Genomic DNA, 19,195 nt, shown 5'->3' on the forward strand with positions numbered 1-19,195 from the left:
GCTATCATCCTTCCTTCTTATGGCTGTTAGGCTAACAAAGTTTCTTTCAAGGTGCTTAGGAATGCATTAGGCTCGTGCAAAAGAACTTAGTACCAGTAGTAGGCATTAGCTGTATGATATTAAGTGCGAATGCACTTCTTAAGCGAGCCTGAAGCGTCCGCCGCCGTCCACATAGCAACAGCTGCGGGTGCGCGCGCTTCTCGTCTTCCTTGGCAACGGGGGGAGATGGGCGCGCGCTGCCTGGCCGCTGACATGGCACATACCCACGTGGGGGATTGGCCAGGAATCGGGCGTGAGAAGGGCTAATGCACCCGCTTAAATGAGTACTGACACGAAATTTCAAAGCTGAGATCCGCTCTAGCAATCAAGTACAACGACAACACAAATAGGTGTCTGTGCATGGCACATACCCACGTGGGGGATTGGCCAGGAATCGGGCGTGAGAAGGGCTAATGCACCCGCTTAAAGGAGTACTGACACGAAATTTCAAAGCTGAGATCCGCTCTAGCAATCAAGTACAACGACAACACAAATAGGTGTCTGTGAATAAATGCATCTTTCTTTCTTTGTAGTTGTGTGTGTGTGTGTGTGATCTCTCTTTCGCGAACATTACCGAACCGCGCAAATTCAACTCCTGCATTCGCACTTTCACATTCTTCCCCACGGGGAAATTCGGGGAATTTTTTCAGTTTGGATAGAGAGGTAACCCACTCTTCATTAGTTCAGTGTGTTTTCTGAATGCGCCATCCCCAGTTATGATGTTATGATACTCAGCTTTCTTGTGGAGGTTTGGACCAGCAACGAACACTTGCTGAAGATAGTTCAAATGGCTGACCGTCTGTAGTACTTGATTACCCTGAGTTTGAGGCTTGGCTCTCGGCATGGCTGTTATTTTACGTATCTTTCTATTTATGTTTAACTAATTACTCAGCTTTTCTGAACAAATTATCTGAATCATCTGGGAGCTCTTTTGTACCTACCCAACAGAATGGTGCCGCCCTCTAATCTTATGTGGATCAAATATTGCCTGTTCACTTGCATTCCTTACTTTTGCTCATACAGCCTCCTGACTTGCTCTCTAGATGGGCTGTAAGCAACTTTTGGAAAGGTAACGTTTTTCGCCTGACACCGTTCGCAAAACGATTTCCTTTTTTTCTTAGGAAGCATTATCGTGCGGGTACGTTCTTTGCATATACGCGCCTTTAATAATGCGCACGTGTGGAGAACATTGTGCTTGGCTGGATTAAGTTTGGATATATGTGAAACAGGATCAGTCAATGAGAAAAATTGACAGGTTTTGTTATATATTGCTTTGGATACTGCGCATAAATGTGAAATAAAATTGCTTGAATTGAAAGAACAGAATTATGCTTAGATTTGTACTTTTTGAGGAAAAATGTTTTTCTATTCGCGGTTCAATATTTTCTAAAAAAGGGGCGTTCCCCCAAAGTGTACTGAAACGGCACTGTAACTGTAAAATATATTCTCGGAACAACTCATGATGTGCACATTAGGTACATTTAAAAGGATAATTGAAGTTTTTGATCAGGCGGCAGGAGTAAACCAAACGTATCTATGATGAACTGAAAAATTAACTACCACAGTGGAGAAGCGCAATTTTCTCGTGGCTCGTGCAAATATCCAAACCAACTGCAGCCAAAAATACAGCAAACATAATAAGTGTAAGAAATCAAAACGGATATCACTTGCCTTTCTTCAACACTAAGGCAAAGTCGGTAGCTGCAACGGAGAAATATTATACAAGCACAAATCCTGAATTCAAGAAAACTTTGCAATACATCTACGCAGATGTAAAAGTTCAGGAAAACAGGTGAAAAGCAGACAGGAAAACGTGAGATGGTGACCTGGGAAACAAACGAGCACGTGAAGTCATCAACGAAAACAGCTCAAGTATGTGTCGTTGCTCTCGAACGCTGCATTACGTTGGCAAAAACAAAGTGACTCAAGGGTGTACCAATGCAGTACCGTGAGGAGCCGATTGGCGAGCTGCTTCAATGTCACTCTTGATGTGCCGAAAGTCTCTCTCAGTGCGGGGTAGGCCCCCTGCCAGCTTTACTCAGCGGCGGAACAACGAAGGCGAGAGATGGCGCGGGCTATTTGCGGCTTTTCGGCGTGCAGCTGCAGGGGTGAAAGTGAATGTATTTGCCATGAAGAGCGGGCCAAAAACTCATGATAGGTATAGATGATGGCGTATAAAACTTTACGGCGATTTTCTCGTAAAAGTGAACATCAAACGATTTTGTATTCGAAATCGTTATTTTACTGTTTTATCGTATGACTACTTCGCAGCACCAAGACTTAACTAAAAGTGATGTGCTGGACAAACGGGAGGATAACGTTTTCAGTTCGTGGTTGCGAAGAATTCGCAACTTTTTATATTCTGATCGTGAGAAGCGCGTTCGAGAGAGACTTTCCCTTGGTCAGATCATGTGGCATTAAATATGTCGCATAGATCTTATTTCTGGCGCCATTATCCGCAAGTTCCAGTAATTACCACTTATTGGTTGTTTTTAACTTGTGTTTGCAAATACGGAATCATAGCTTTGCTTTGACTGGGTTATGATAAGACCGCAAGTGACATCTTTTGGTTATTGAAAGTGTCAAAGATGCTGAAGTAAAAAAGTCAGAAGATAAGACTGAAAATTGAGATACCCAAGGGGAACGTTTAGAATTTTGCTCCGTCTGACAGTACCTACATCGTTTCGCTCCAATGACTGGAAGATTTAGAAGTTAATGTAAAAATCACACGCCAACATGGCATGCCACGGCCAGCTTACGAGAGTTTATTTAATATAGATACGTCGCACACTGGCATATTGGCCCAAGGTTGTAATTTAACTTAGTAGCACTGCAGTGTTTCTTATCAAGTTATGCAGAAAAGGAAGCCAGTGTTATGCTTTGCGAACACGACGTGATAGGATGCCCGCTCTACAGCTGGATGGCAAAACGTATCTGTCTGGCTTTGAGTAGTCGTCGCCAACCAAGTAATTACGCGAGTTTTGGTGCAGGGATGAAAGTTTCGGTTTCTATTTATGCGCATCATTCCTTCAATTGCGCTTCCTTCAATTCCTTCAATTGCGCTTCGTCCTGTGTTGTAGTTTTTCTCGCCCTTGTTTACCAGTCAAAGTTTAAGCGCTTTCCATTCAAACCTTCAGTCTGTTCAAGCATTCTGTTTTGGTTCCATCCCAGAGCAGTAACGATGCGGGGGGGGGGCTCAGGGTCTGCAACCTTATACACGCTTTATATATGAATTGGTCCATCATCTATTTACAAATTCCTGTAGGCCATAGGTGTGGGTAAAAAGATAGACCATAGTAGAGGCCATGGTGCAGGCATAAATATAATCTGGATAGGCTTAAAAAGCGGGTTTTTGGAGGTTTGTAGAAGAATCACATAGCTGGAATAAATATACAGATAAAAAAGTCTAGGCAAGTAGGTGAAACTGCAGGATGTGGCAATCCTACGCCCCAAAAGGTGGTGAAATTTCTTTGCTTATAGGATGAGTCCCTATTTATAAATATTTAAAAAAAGGGTGTCACAGCAGTGCCATTTAAGAACAGGTGTCAAATGGCGCCACCACCACTCGGCATAACAGATAGCCTTCGAAATAAAACTGTGGTTGGAGCTGCGGAAGAGCGTTGACATTAAAGGGACCCTGCAGCAGTTTTTTCAACTTTTCTCGAAATCATAAATGCTTGCAGAACGTGGTAAACCAACACATCCAGTACTTAGGTTAGGGGGTCGCAAAGTATCTCAGCCAAAAAGTACTGCGCTATGCCCACCAGATTACTAGGAAACTTGCTCAAAAGATTTTTCTGTCTTTCCCGGTCTTGGCGTTCTTCACCCGCTGGATTTACGTTATTACAGCGGTGTAGCGGCTGTTGGCCGGATTCCTTCAGCTGCAGCAATGAACGCATTCGATAGACACTTTGAAAAACAGCCATAAGAGCGAAACCGAAACAGAAGGCGCACTGCTGCGACGAGCACATCACGCAGTGCCGCTAAGTGCTGGCGATAATTATCGCTTTCGCAGTGCTTCGAGGCACAAAGAAAAGAGTGAAAGTGTTTATTAGAAGTGTTTCAGAGTCCCTTTAAGCTCCGTGAGCGCGGAGGGGGCGGCGACATTTACTGAACACCAGTGGCAAAGTTTTAGCTTCATATCAATCATATTTTTCAGTCTTTGCTGGCAGAGTGCAACTCGGCGCCCTTGTATGCTACGATGCATATTTACGGCGTTCAAGCGATTCCATATATGCCTATTATTTCTTTGTAGCATTCACCTAGTCACGTTTTTCTTCCACCTACCGTCCCATCCATCAACGACGTCCCTTAAAGGGAAACGCTTTCCCTTCAAGGGACGTCCCTTAAAGGGAAATGCTTTCACTGTTCGCCTCGCGTCTGGAAGCATTGCGAAAGCTACAGTTATTTCCAGCCCGGAACACCACTACGTGAGTTACTCGTCGCAGCAAATGCGCCTTGCGGTTCTGCTTTGCTTTTGGGGTATTTTTTTACAGTGAAGCTGTTAACCTCTGCTTGGTTGGGAAATTTCGTGTCGTAAGCAAAAAACCACGCGGGGTCCAGCAGTTCTCGCCCAAGGCGCCGAGGGCATGCGTCAGGATAAACAGGCGTGCAGCATTGAGCTCAGTACTCGTGTAAAGAAAAAAAAAACCCACAAAACAAGCATCGAAATTGCATGATGGATGATGAGGCACCGGTGAACAATAGGACCACCGCCCCCTCGCCCCTTGTGTTCTGGTAAAGATTAGGTGTGCCGGTGCTCTGTAAAAGGAGGTGGACGTCATTTGAGGGATCGCGCATGCGTCAGGCTAGGCAGGACCGACCATTTACGCCAGAGAAGCCGAGCGCAAGCGACAATCCAGCTGAGGCGACGAGGAACAGTTCATGCCTTCCCCCATCACTATGTGTAGTGGTTTACAACAGCTTCGGTGCACACGCACTTTCGCAGGGCGGGATAGCGGCCATCACTTTAAAGCCCCTATCGAATGCGTTTATCCCTGCAACTGAAAGAAAGCCGACAAATAGCCACTGCACCACTCCAATGACGTCATCCGAGCGCTCGAAGAACGCCAAGACCCGTAAAGAGAGAAAATCCTTTTGAACAAGTTTCTAAGCTATCTGACGGGCATAGCGCAGTAATTTTTGGCTGAGGTAATTTGTGACCCCATATTATAAGTACTGAGTGTGTTTTGTTCCTACGTTTTGAAAGCATTTAGGATATAAAAGAAATCGAAACAAGTGTTTCAGGGTCCCTTTAAAAGTACGCAACTCTCAGCGTCGGGGTGTTGTAGAACAGCGCTGTATTGAACACGTAAAACGCTACCAAGACAGAACCAAGAACTCAGGAAAAAGAAAAATAATTGCTGGTGTTCCTGTGTCGTCTATATTTCGGGCTGAACGTTGGTTGTAAAAACATAAGCCTCCACACTCCCGCGGAAGGTTTGTTCGAGCAAGGACCTTGTATCACACAGAACACTTAAAACATGTTTTGTTATTGCATTTTGTGTCAGTTAGACTTCTCTATCGATTTTGAAGCGTTGAATGAGAAAGTGATGATTCAGTAGGGGGATTCGAGCGTACGTACAAGCATAGGTTTCTTGACCTGCCATACAAACTTCTGCATCAGAGAGGTCCTGGAGTTGTACAAGACGTGCTATAAATTTAAGTGGATGCATTTGGCTGCGTCAGTCGACACTCAATGTCACGAGCGGTGAAAACAGAATGCAATTTTGGGAAGATAAATATGACTATTGTGATTGTAACGAAACGTCGAGAGTGCGTTTTTTCTGGGTGTGTTCCGTGTATGTGAACTGAAACGAGGGAGGTGTATTGAAAAACCGATTTAGCGTTCGAAGTGGCAATAACGTCTCTTTATAACTGCAGGCCAAGCAAAGACGTGGGCGTTGGCCATCAATTTTGGGGATGAGCAGCTTTGTTGTCGCTTTTCATAGGAGATACACAGAAAAGAAATCCCCTTGGCGACGGTGCCCTGATGTTGCCAGTTCTCAGTCCGAGCTGCTTTTCACTAGTGGTTATACAAGCCTCAATATTTAGTAGGCAGGGAGGGACTTTGATGGGTGTATTTCGACATAAAAAGTCGACTGCTGAGTTTCCCTAGGGCAATTGCGCGTTCGCCTACTGACATGAGGGTATAGTAAAAAAAGCAAGGAAGCAATGATTTACCCCACAGGCTAGAAATAGACATACGGATCAAAACTGCGCATAGGCGCACACATTAATAGGAGCTCACCATCAATTTAAGGCATCAACAGTACCGTTCGCCCTCCTGAGCCGACCCGCAAGGGGGTTTCCGCTAGCGCGCTTGATATCTTGATATCACAAAATTCCTTCGGAAAATACTGTGAAAACCGGAACAATGCCGAGGTATAGAAATATATTATCACAAAATAATTTTGTTTTGAGCCCTCTACAGACCATTTTTAGCTGACAAAAGCTTTGCCGAGCGTACAAATGAATGATTCAGAATAAATCAGGGTGGCTATTCAACCGAAAAATTATGCCAGGTCATAACGTTGACACGTTTGCCAAAAGGCAGAACAATGTGAATTTCGCAAGTTTTTATGTATTTTTTATATTCTCCTTGTGCACATCACATCTCCTTTCTTTGGTATGCATAGTTTACCATTGCAACAAAAGGTAAAAAAGACAATCGACATAGAGGGAAGCGATATTAGCATTGGGAAGAAAGACGTACTGCCGGGGAGAACTTACGAGGAAGAAACTAGTCCCCTAACTTAACACCTCCAAATAAATTTACGACAGCCCAACTCATTTGACGAGGGACAATTGCAGTGGCGCATGGGGACGTAAAACGAGATTCTTGAGTAAGGACAACCAACCAGCTCCAATGGAAGATCATAGCTGAAATTAAGAAAGAAATGTGGACTTGGGACGGGCATGTAAAACGGCGAAATGACACCGGTGAAACATCAGGTAAGAGTGTGGCTACCGGGAGACGGCACCAGCAGTGAGGAAAGACCATTCACAAGGTGTGGAGGAAAGATAAGAAAATTGGGGGCAAAGTATGAACTTAGGTACCGCAGGGAATAAAGCGGTTGGATGGTTACAACAGAGGTTTCATCCTGCCGTGAAAATAGGTTGGCTGAAGATGATGATTAGAGGCATAGAAACTGGAGGAGGGGTGTTCGCACACACGAGTACTGTATTGATTGAAATGGGCGTGGTAGACACGTATTCAGGAATATTGGAGCGATTGATTGATTGATTGATTGATTGATTGATTGATTGATTGATTGATTGATTGATTGATTGATTGATTGATTTGATTGCATGGTTTACCGCGCCGACGCAATGCAGGTGAGGAGGCGCGCCGTAGTGGAGGGCTCCGGTTTAATGTTGACCACCTGAAGGTCTTTAACGTGCGCCGAAGGAATACTGGAGTGTTCCAGTTAATGGGGACAGGTGCGTACACCACTGAATGCGGAATTTCAATTCGATGCTCAAAGTTGGTGTGGTGCTCCGCATTGCTGGGTTAGAAACAAAACTGATTTTAAGCGAAAACATAAGTGCCCTGTTTATGAGATCGGCGGAATTAGGTCAGGGGCTGCTGAGCTGGGGTAGGGAAGCGAGAGCCGGGAAAGGGAAAAGCCTAAGAGTGGAAAGAGAAGCGTGCTAGGAAAAGTACGGAGCCGCGCGTGGCGGAGTTGGGCTAAAGGAAGGATGTGCACTCGCTGCTCATAATCAAAGCGCACGCGACCCAGAAATAAAACACGAAGAGCCGGCAGTACGCGCTCCTCACCCCCCTCTTGAGAGGAACCCACGCGAATTACTTAAATCTGCATATTCAAGGGCACCTGTACATCAAGATGCCTGTCACGTGCACACTGGTGGTCGGGAGCACCGCACTACAAGTGCGGGGCACGAGCTATATTCTCCTTTTCTCCTAACGACAACATCAATATACCGTAATTACCCGATTCTAACGCGCACCTTTTTTCCGGAAAAATAGGCCGAAAAATCGCATGCGCGTTAGAATCGGATACGAAACTGAAACTGGCGAAACAGCTGAAATTTTGTTCCACCCATCGCCATCGCCATCTCAAGATGGCGCCAAAGCTTTTAGCAAAAATTTTTCGGATCTAGGCGCCTAGGCTTTTCTATCGGCGTTCACATAAATCGTCAAATTATTCCACTTGCGCGCTTGATAACAGCAATGGCAGCAGCGGCAATGAAGGTGCGCCGCTTCCACGGCTTACGAGCGGCTCCCACGCATTCACGTGTGGTTGGCTGAAGCGTACGCCTCTGGAGAAGCTCGCGGGATGGGCGTGCGAGGCGTGGGCCACGATCCCATCGAACATGGTTGAACGTTGGTTCAGAAGTGTGGCATCGCGAACGCGCTTGACGGCACCGATGACGAGATGTTGCGGTCAGCGGAAGGCGACAAAGAGCTCTCGGAGAGCGACGAGGTGTGAGATGAGTAAGATTACTTCGGGAAATAAATCGCCCGTTTCTCTCGCATTCGTTTTTCTTGCTCACAAAGTTCCTTGCGCATTGCAATCGGAGGTGCAAGTTTTTTAGGTTTCTTGCCTGGAAAATCGGGTGCGCGTTAGAATCGGGGGCGCGTTAGAATCGGGTAATTACGGTATATTTCTTCTCCAATTCTATTATTTTATTCCGTGGCAGTTTCTCTGCTTCAATTCTACACACTGCTTTTATAGTACTATGAGGCTGGCGTTTCAGCTGTAAAAACTACCCGGTTTCTTGGCCAATCCCCCACGTGGGTATGTGCCATCAGTGAAGGAGAAACAACAGCAACAAAAACAACCAGCAAAATGTGCCATCTAGGTGTCCCGTGAGGAATACCGGAAAGCCATGTGCATGGACTAAAACACCACTCTATTTTTTTCTGTTACAATACCTCCTTGACTAGCTTTTAACGGACGATAACAAACCGTGCCCGGAAATGGGGAATATCTCAATCCGCCTACGAATAGTTTCTTTTTTAAAGGGAAGCTTTGTATGGCTAGGGGAAATGAAAATCACGTGGTCCTGTGTACGCGGAAAAGTCCTCCGGAAAAACGCGATAAGCATGGACAAAAAATAACAAATTGCAAAGAATTAGATGCAAGGGAAGGGACTGTGGCTCGGCTTATCCCGCTGGCTCCAGTGCTCACGCGCAGCGAGATACAGCGTGGAGCACAGATTAAGCGATAGAGGTGGGAAGGGGTGGCCCGCGCTGCCGGACGAACAACGTCAACAGGGGAATGACAAAAAAAGGCCACAGGCTGCTCCGAAATGACAAAGCAACGCGTCATTCTTTCTTGCGTGGTTTCTTATATGCAAGTCAAAATGACGCGTGGCTCGGTTACAAAACCAAAGTCCGGAAATGTGGCTTTCCAAATATACCGATAGCGCGCCATTATTAGACCTCAACGAAGAGTATTTTTCAGCTTTGCGTGTTCTGATTAATATTTTCGTGTTCGCGTTTCATTTGCGTGTATTGTGTTTCAATGGAGCAGGCAGCTGTAATCAGCGATGCCATTAGCAGAACGAGAACGACAGAAAATACCACAACCACGCTAGTGTAATGAGGAATACTTCGATGAACCATTCAAGGAGTAACACACGAGTAAACAACGGCCTTGCATTCCGGCTTCGCTTGCTAACCACCTCTATAGAGTGCATGGGCGAATTGTCTTCCTGTTAGTATCTTATTCCGCTACCAACCTTTTAAGCTACAGGCTAACGGCGAGAAAAAAATAACTGAGAAGATGTCAGGAACTGGTCAGCGGGTTCATATATCCTTTTTTGAAAGCAGAGTTCTAATTAATGCGAACTCACGTAGATATTTTGCACTGGCTTAACGTTTAGGCTGCGGCGTTACGCATATTGCATTAATTGCCACCAGACTGAGCAAAAAGACACTCGTATAGTAAAACATATTCTGAAGGATAAGGACAATATTAAACGTCTAGGAAACACAACGCACCAATCAATGTGTTCTAGCATTTAACAATCTTACCACTACTGTAATGACATTTCTGCGCGGGACAGCCACGGAATTAAGTACAGCGCAATGCAGAGAGAAGCACATAAAAATAAAACGTGGAAAACTGCCCTTTAGCTCTCAATATCGTATTTTGACTAAACTTACGCAAGAAGGACAGAATTGCGTAAGTTTTAATGGCGGAGATGATGTAGGTCGTGTAAAAAGAGTTTCTGAGTAAGTATACTAGAGAGAAAACTGCGCCTGGGAACCTACGTTGGCATCGGGGGTTATGGGAAGATCATTGCCGCTGGCTTGACATGTCTATCGGATTCTTAAGCGTCTTTTTGGGTTTGCTTTCTTCACTATACATTACTATGTCTACGAGGTAGCCAAAATGGTCGAAACTCGCTTCGCTTCTCTCGCTTTGCATGAAAACTCGAAGTTGGCTCCATCTATTCATGTTAAGAGATCTCTGCTGCATTATAAGCCAGTGGAGGAAAAGTGCCCGCGAGCGACCATCCGTATATATTTAGGTAAGTACAAACCCACAATGTAGATACGGTAGTTTGTGGTAAGGAGAGTTCGTTTCCCGGTTATTTTGTGCAGTTACAGCACATATGTTAACAGCGCCCGATTATCTTGGCTGAGCGGGTATTGAGTCGTCGCGAAAGTTGTAGCAGACGGCCCTTTCTGAGCTTTTCAAACAATTTATTATTGATGTATTGGCAAAATGAGAATCTTGAATGAGTCTTCTCCCAAAATATTACATTATCTTGGATAATGTAAACTACCATTGGATATTATAACTACCAGCTTGGGCTGCATAATAGTAGGCACGACCGTTCCAGCAGACTCAGTAAAAGGAATGGGCTTTACATTCAATTTCCTTATCTTCAAAACAGCGTGTTTTATTCTATACTTATGCAATAACACAACAATTTTTGAGTTTTTTTTTGGCACTGCACTTAAATTCACAGCCACCAAAAACCCTTAAATCTGAGGCAATGATGAAACATAGGCGAGCGTACGGTTCGATGGTGGCCCACGACGACACAGAAGGGCTTGATGTCAGACGCTAGCGCCCGATTTTTCTCTAGTGTATATTGTAATAAACTCTACGGTCGATCTTTTTCGTCCGCCTCCTGTACGTCAAGCGTCACGCAAGGGCACCGAGCAAGAATATATCGTACTAAAGCTTCACATTGGACAAGTTGGGTACGTACATTAACAATTCAAATACAGCGCAGAGGTGAGCACGGAAGAAGCGCTCTAGTTTGTCACTTCGTCCACCCTCGTCTCTGCGTTGTTACTGAATTGCCAAGAATATATATCTAGTAGGCCAAACGGCCAACTGCCGCAAGCGCGGGTGAGCGACCAGATAATGTCACAATGAAAACTAACCTGTACTACAAAGTTTCGTAGCGGTGACGGCGAGAGAGAGGGTAGCGGCATCTGATAGACGATAGCGGCCACAATTCATTCCGGGGCTGAGCAGTGCAAATCCGATCGTGGCGGCAGCGCAGTTTCTTTTCCCGCGAGAGATACGGCTAGCTTGATCTCCTGTCTTGTTCTTGCTCCGTTCGCCGGGGTAGGAGCAGATTCTGGGACCCGCCAGTGGCCTCGCAGAAAGCGGTTCCCAGACCCAGCGATAGAGGGCGCAGTGATCTCGCAGAGCTGCGTTCCCCTCCCTCCAGCTCAGCCTCCCGCCGCTGACGTTTAGCTGCCGATCCCTATGCGCGAGCCGTAGAATTTGCACGGCGACGGGGCTGCCGTTTTCGGGCAAGCGACCGTTGACGTGCAGCCGAAACAAGAGAAACCCGGCTCCGCCGTTTCAGCGGATTTCACACTTGGTCGAACTGTTTCTTTTAGCACAAGCTGCTCTTTATGGGAAAATAAGCGTTAAGGAACAGTTATAGCCTAGCATGGCGGAAGAAGACCAACCAACTAACGCTGTCAGTTTTAACGGGTGCTCATATTTATGTTCAACTCAGTCGGTAGAGAGTAGCCGCTTATACAGAGACAAGAAAAAGTATTTCTCTGCTGGTGTATGTACATATCATAGCACGTTTGTTCCCCCCAGGAGGACTTTGCTGATTTTCTGGTGGCCTCTCGAAAATTCATAAATGATAGCAGGTTAACATGATTTACACGTGTATATTACTTATAAATTGCTCTAATTTTAAATGGGTGTAATTTTATCAAAGTGTACTGAAAGAGAAGTAATGCTATTGAGGACAAGGGGCTCCAAAATGAAATTTGACAACATTTCTTTATTTCCTGCTGGAAGGAAAGTTTCTTTTGGGAGAAAAGTTTTTTGATACAGTTTAAACCCGATCGAATGAAGTCACCAAGAACCGCGAATTGTGTGGGTAAACTGACATATTTGTAAAATCGGTTCTGCAATTTTACAATCAGTCGATTACACAAATTCCACCAGGTACCATGACATCCTTATTCATTCGGCCGCGACGCTCACCTGCTGATAATTTAGCAATGCTCTAAAAGTCCGCGGTGAAAATAATAACAATAAAACGCTGGCGGTTTTGAGGGAAACGAATTTATTTGCTGGCAAACGAAGCCTGTGATTTTCGCCTGCGAGCGCCTCGTTAGCATTAGGCGGACAGACTTTCCGTAGGACGCACGCGTGTTCAGTGTGTCCTCGGTTTACTCTTGAGCCCCAGCCAAGCGCCTGAGCAAGTCAGTAGCGTCCATCGCGTGTGGAGCGGGCACAGAAGTTTGAGCAGTTTGTGGGTTGTCAACATCCTTTGACACTTGTGCAGATGTGCCTGAAACGAACTGTACGATTTCTTCATCGTTCGAAACCTGCGTCATGTTGGCGTCTGCGTACGCGCTGAGATAGTCGAGGGAGGTGAGATGTGCTGCCATCTCGTTAAGCCGGCGAAGCTGTTCACAGAAACTGGACGCGGTTTTTTTCTTTCTTGTTCATGCCGTACGCTTGCGGAACTCGATATCCTCCGTTAAATCGGGAATGCGGCTGAATCTATTCATCAGTTTGAGTTCATAAAAGCATTTAGCTGTATAGGCATCTGCGGGGGATGCTAATTTTTTCGTTAGATCGGCAAATTTTGAAGAACGCGTTATGTTAGATCGAGTTCTGACTATTTATAATACGCAACGTATACAAACACTTACAAAAAGGTACTCATAAGAAACCCATATTTACTCTACTTTTAACACGTAGGCAGTAAGTTATCACCCAACAAAACAAGTAGCTTTCCTGTGTATGTGTACGATGAGGCTTCAACGTTGAAACAATGTGAAAGCAAGATTTGGGTAGCTTGGACTCACGGCAGTATCACATGGATGGTGTGTATAGGCCTGTTCAAAACATTCTCAAATCTGATTTCAAGAAATTACAGGCGGCTAAAACAATTATTTTTCTTAGTGCGCTCATTAAGGCGAGCGCACACACCCAGTCAATCTATGTTTCATATTTTTGGCTTGGTGCACTCTTTCCTTCCTTCATATTTTTACTTGCTCAAAATAACTGCAGAACGTGGGATACGAACTCCATATATCGATTAATTTTCCAGCTTAGGAGGTAATGTGACATATTTTGGCTGCATACCCTCACAACTTGGCCTTAATTTTTCTTTTCATTCGGAAATATGCTTTTGGCTCTGAAGGCTGAGATAGCAAATATTTTTTGCTGATGTCTTTCTTCTCAGGCAATACGCTTGGAGAGATTGCGTGTAAGGGGAGTGCCTGGCTGACGAAAAAAAATAGGCGGAACAGGCAGTGACAAACGACCTTTTTTTTAGAAAAGGCAACAAGTAGAACCTGAATGGATGAAGGAAACCAGGACCCACCACTTGAGCTGATGAAGGCTCTGTGTACCGGAATTCGATAGGATAATCCGCACATAGCTTGCACTGCTGTGTCCAGACGTATGCGATCGCTATTGAACATCGATGATAGCCGAGGAGAGCTGATACATGACACCGAGAGCTCCGCATTGAGCTCATATTGTGGCCTTTCGACAAAAAAACATAGGGTTGTCCTTCGTCAGAAGACAGTCAAAGGCGAGAACGGTGGGTGTGATTTCGGTGTAATTAGGGAGTTGAAATTTTTATCAGAGAGTGGAAATCAAAATTTACCGCTCATATTTCATATTGATGGCGATATGATCTGCTGTACAGCAGGAGAATTATCGCCGAGGGAACGATTGCTGTTTTGCCAAGAAATGTCCCTTTACCCCCTGTCCTTTGTCCTCCATACCAGTCAGCATTTTCACATCTCTGTCTTTAAGGCCACTGCAGCCAAGCCTTCTTACAACAACAGTGCCGAAGCCCGTTTGGTGAACTACACTACTATTGCAGGCGCAGTAAGTCACTGAGGCGTTGTGACGCAAGATGATGGTATAAATCTTTCCTTCGAGTTGTGTTCAATTTCTATCATTATCTAGCTGCCTCATCAGTGGGTGTTCGTTCATTAAGGGCGTGGTTGTAATGAAGGAGTCTCGGGGAGAGTTTTTCCATCCGATGGCCTAAAAGTGCCAAAGCGATAAAACTTTCCCGTATTCAACTCTAGCTGTGAAAATGCGCACTACTAATCTAACTATATAATCAATATACTGAATATCAGTGCCATGCACCTGTTCATTAAGGCAATGCGACAGTGTAGAGTATAGCGATGTGCGCGTACGTTTGTTCTCTCTCACACAAACGTCCATACTGCAAGAACATATACGGAGCACTCACTCTCTGCAGTTTTGTATGATAGCACTGACAATTAAGTGCGGCGTAAGACGGGCACGTTACGCTGACGGTAATTTTCATGATAATTATAGCAAAGCACTTCCTGTTCAATTATCATCCGAATGTGAGTTGAATTTATTGAATTGAATTGACTTGAATTGAAAACTTTCGAGTCTGCCTTTGATTTAAGGGAGGAAACTCGACGGCTGCTTCGCTAGTGTGTGTTCCCCGTGCATGCTTCCCTTGAAGTACTGCGTTCCGGGGATGTTGTAATATTGGGCCTTTCATCACAATTTTATAAACCAAAAGGCTAAAACTATCCTTCATCGGTGTTCTTGTACGACTTATATCTCCTAGCAATGAAACCTGCCGTCCGTAATTGTTATTTCAGACGCATTTCATCGACGCATTTGAATTACGCAGCGTGGGGGCTGTTTACTAAACAAAACTACATCTTACAGTTTGGAACAAAACATGTTGCAACTGCAACATCGTATACTTTGTTTACCCAGTAAACAAGGAGGCTTCCATTAAGAAATTCTTACAAGAGGGGTTACGTTTATCATCTTTAACGCTAAATGACACATACTGGGCACTTGCATATTCCTTTGTGTAGAAAATATTCAAGCATACGACTTCAAAAAAGGTTGGAGTGTGTTCTTTGTCACTGTGGATTGCCGAGGGCATTCCGCCGACAGCTTCGGCGAATTGCTTCCCGGGCACGAAAGCATTCCCAACCTTGGGTGTGGGGCGAGCAGGGGAAGTGGAGGGGGGGGGGGGGGGTACAAAGCGACGCATGGCCATCGAACTATAATCCTCCCAAGAGCTTATTCTCTGGACGGCAAATAGCCACGTTTATGCTTGGCCATAAAAGCAGGGCTGGCTCGACAGTTTACAGTAAATGTTGCTTTCAGCGCGTTCGTGCTAACATTATTTTCGTTTGAGCGGGGGACCTGGAAAACCAGTCTTACAAAGAATGCAATCGTAGTTGCTGATCCCAGCTTCACGTTCCCATTTACTTTAAAACCTCGGCGAGTGACTCGAGCTAGATATTTTTTTTCCAAATCGCCAAAATTCCTAAAATTTGGGACACACACAAAATATATAAAGTGAATTTTTTATGCATATATTCGGCCAGTCTAAATGAAGTAGATAGTCGTTGCATGAAGGTTCAATGACTAACTAGATACGCCAGCACTGCTATAAAATAATTCAATCAGCCCATTTCGAAATTGCGGCTGTAGCGCTGGCATCATCACCTCAAAGAAAACAGATATAATTCCGCTAACTAGAGTTACCCAAAAAAAGCAAGCTCGTTTACGTCTCCTATAAAATATCTCATCATAGAGGGAAAAAGAACATCATAGTTTTTTCGGGACCATTCGGCGTTTCTCATGGTGACATAAAGTTCACGTTGACAGATTCGTTTTAGGACATGCCACGCACCACATATAAAGCTTCTTTACTTTCGTAATGCGATTAAATGCGTTCTGACGGTAGCGGCAGTGAGTACCAACGTCGCTGACAAACTTCATGAGGCAAAGCAGTTAAAATTACCTGCAACTAGAAGCTTTACCCCGAAAGGTATCACGCGTTTGGTAGGCCAGTATAACTTGGAAAAATAACTTAATCCCGTGTTCTGATGTGCTCAAAAACCATCATACCACCCTTCGCCACTCAAACGATTTCATACCTGTAAAGTTTCGCGTATCAGTGAACATTAGCTGTTTCCCAATGACGCTGTGGAATTTTTGGACGCTTTATTACAACCCGTACACTGTAAATATGGTAATCATAAAATAGGGGTGGTTTTAGGAAACGGCTGTTAATATTCTTCTAAACTCGCCGCTGCCGCGGAGGAAAGCCAGCATATCATCTACGCTACCAAGGTCATGCCGCTGACCCTGACAGTGTAATACTTGCTACACGCCTAAATGCGATGGCGTTACGTGTGGAGCATCAACTGAGAACGAAGACAGGGTGTCATATGGCCACACTGAAGACATGTACAACTGTGCAGCTTAAAACTAATTCTGGAGTCTTTTGATCCTCATATTATGCAACGGTTGACATGTGGAATGAAAATACCAATGTTAACCTTCATCGCATTCATTGTGATACATATTTAACATTCGCATCCGTCAATGATTTCCCAAGACACCGTTACAGCGGCTACACGTGGTTCGCGAAGCGGCTGTAAAATTACTCGCACTGCGAGTTTGCTAACCGGTTATCGCAACATGTTTGTCCTGTATACTACAACTACAAACGTTTTAAGTTTCATCACTCCAATAACTGAAAAGTGCTCTAAACAGGGCCTTTTTTTCAAATTATTGTAATTTAAAGTCTGTCACCATAAAATGACAACCACGGCTAACGGTGTCCTTAACGTCGGATCACTCGTGCTACACCGACGTGATACCCCTCTCTTTGCAGTTTGTTCTAACGTGGAAGGTGAAACATGTGCCCATTTTGCGGACAGTTAAAAATCAACACTACAAGAGTACCGCACGAGCACATGTTCCCCACCACCGAACCATTTCGCTTTCCTTGTCATTACCACAAGTATCCGCACATTTCTTTTTTGGTTGCGCACCTGTGATTAACTGTAATTATTCAATATTGTCGCATCCCCAAGCCCCCCATGGTTTTAAGCAGTTTTAGCGACGATTTTCCTGCTCAGTAACTTTATCCTTTAAGTTCCTATAACATCGTTAAATTCCCAAAGTGAACTTGTACTGCAACACTCTATAGGCTTTAATTTATATTTCTTTCTGGTCTTACAGCTACCGCGAAATGCATGTTTAAAAAGCGTAAATCTTCTTGCACACACTTCATAAAAATGTCTCTATTCCTACTATAAATACTTTTGTCCCTTGCAATTTACGCTCGCCACTGAAGACGCGATACTGGCGATACCTGTTGATGAACGGCGAAACAAATTTGTGAACAAATATTCAATTTGGCTCTTCCTGTTCCTGTCAGTCACTAAGCTATTCGGTTGATCGAGGTGATCGAAGTTTGAAGCTTCAAGAAACAGCGCATACCTTTCCATAAACACTCTTATCCTCTTCACTCTGCCGAGCCATTAAGAAGGTGCATGGCCGCTACAACCGCGATGCTGCAGTCGTTGTGAAGCAACAACACTAAACTACATAAGCCCGAAGTCACGAAAAGCTGGACTCACCCCTCGAGCACTCCTTGATGTCGGCCATGATAGCGCGGAGGTCCGACATCACCACCTTGGTCTTCTCGTTGCGGAGAAAGTGTCGCTTGCAGGTGATGGTCATGTTTAGACCTTCTGCGAGGTCGCTCAGCTCGTTGAAGAGGGCCTCATAGTAGATGTTGCGGTCGCGGTACACGATGCCGAAGTTACGCCATTGGAAGTGGCCCAGGAACGCCAGTATCGCGCGCGCCTTGTCGCGCAGCACGTACGAGGTCCGGATCAGCGTCGACGTCTGGCCACGGGTACGCTGGAAGCTGTCGCCCAGTCCCGTCACGATGGGGATGTGCCGGTAGCCAGCGTAGCTCTCCACGATGTGGAGGTCGCTGCTGCACGAAGGCCCCACGAAGGCTGTCACGTGCTGCTCGGACTCCACGAGGTCCGTGGCCCTGCCGATGGCGTACCGGGCCGAGCACCGGTGCGGGTAGTAGGCGGGCGTGAGCCGAAGTTGCGTCTCGTAGACTTGGCGGCACGTCTCTTCGGCCGCAATGTCGATGGCAGGGCCGATGCGTTGGATGTCGAAGCGGTTCTCCTCGGAATGTGACACCATAATGACGCCGACGACGTGCTCCAGTGAGTCCACGGCTTCGAAAAACATCAGCGTCAGCACCGCAAAGTAGAAAAGCAAGCGACAAGAACGTGAGAACACGCAGGCCATGGCGTTGGGGTAAGGTACGGAGGCTTGGACGCGATCCATGTGGGCACGAAAGCCACGGGCCCGTCCCAGACGGGAAAGCACGTCGAGAAGGAGCAACTGGCACACCGGACGGCCGGGGGGCTCGTGGAGCGAGAACAGATGCTGCCGAGAGGCGCGGGTTTCGCGACTGAACGACCGCGTCCCGTTGCGCTGCCGCGATGTGGGGCGACGGAGGCGCCGCCTGTAGCAGCGTGCAAACGGAGCGGCCGCCGCTACTTGTCGGTGTATCCGGCATACAAACATTTCAAGCTGCTGTCCCAGACTTGCTCCGGTGGCTGTTGATGGCAAGCAGCTAGTGACAAGTTCATCAGTGCTCTATTGCGTGCACTCTTAACTAGCGTATGAGGGACGTTAAAGTACCGCATTTCTTATCACTGCCTTTTGCGAAGTCTAGGGGTCCAACAAAAGTGAGCAGGGAGAAAGTGTTTCTTATATGAAGTAATAAGAAGAGAACCTGTGATGTCGGTGCTTGTGAAGTAGCGATTAACGTTTTTAATAGCTCATGTTCGCATTATGTGACTAAAGAAAACGGCATGCGTTTTGCTTGC

At 45.6% G+C, this 19,195-nt stretch overlaps 1 protein-coding gene across 5 annotated transcripts in view; it reads right to left on the reverse strand.

Moving 5' to 3' along the window:
• LOC144179260 (atrial natriuretic peptide receptor 1-like) overlaps positions 1 to 18,763 on the reverse strand; it is a 185,775-nt gene extending 167,012 nt beyond the window's left edge. For all 5 annotated transcript variants that reach the window (XR_013324191.1, XM_077707547.1, XM_077707545.1 and 2 more), the window contains exon 1: positions 17,915 to 18,763. Coding sequence is in view for 4 of the 5 variants with exons in the window: in XM_077707547.1 (XP_077563673.1) it covers positions 17,915 to 18,647 (733 nt within the window). In the remaining variant the exon portion in view is untranslated. The remainder of the gene's footprint in view (positions 1 to 17,914) is intronic.
• Positions 18,764 to 19,195: the final 432 nt, after the last annotated feature.

Source organism: Haemaphysalis longicornis, unplaced genomic scaffold, assembly GCF_048455015.1.
Source record: "Haemaphysalis longicornis isolate Haplotype H1 unplaced genomic scaffold, Haemaphysalis longicornis Haplotype H1 scaffold_4, whole genome shotgun sequence".
Classification (NCBI taxonomy): domain Eukaryota; kingdom Metazoa; phylum Arthropoda; class Arachnida; order Ixodida; family Ixodidae; genus Haemaphysalis; species Haemaphysalis longicornis.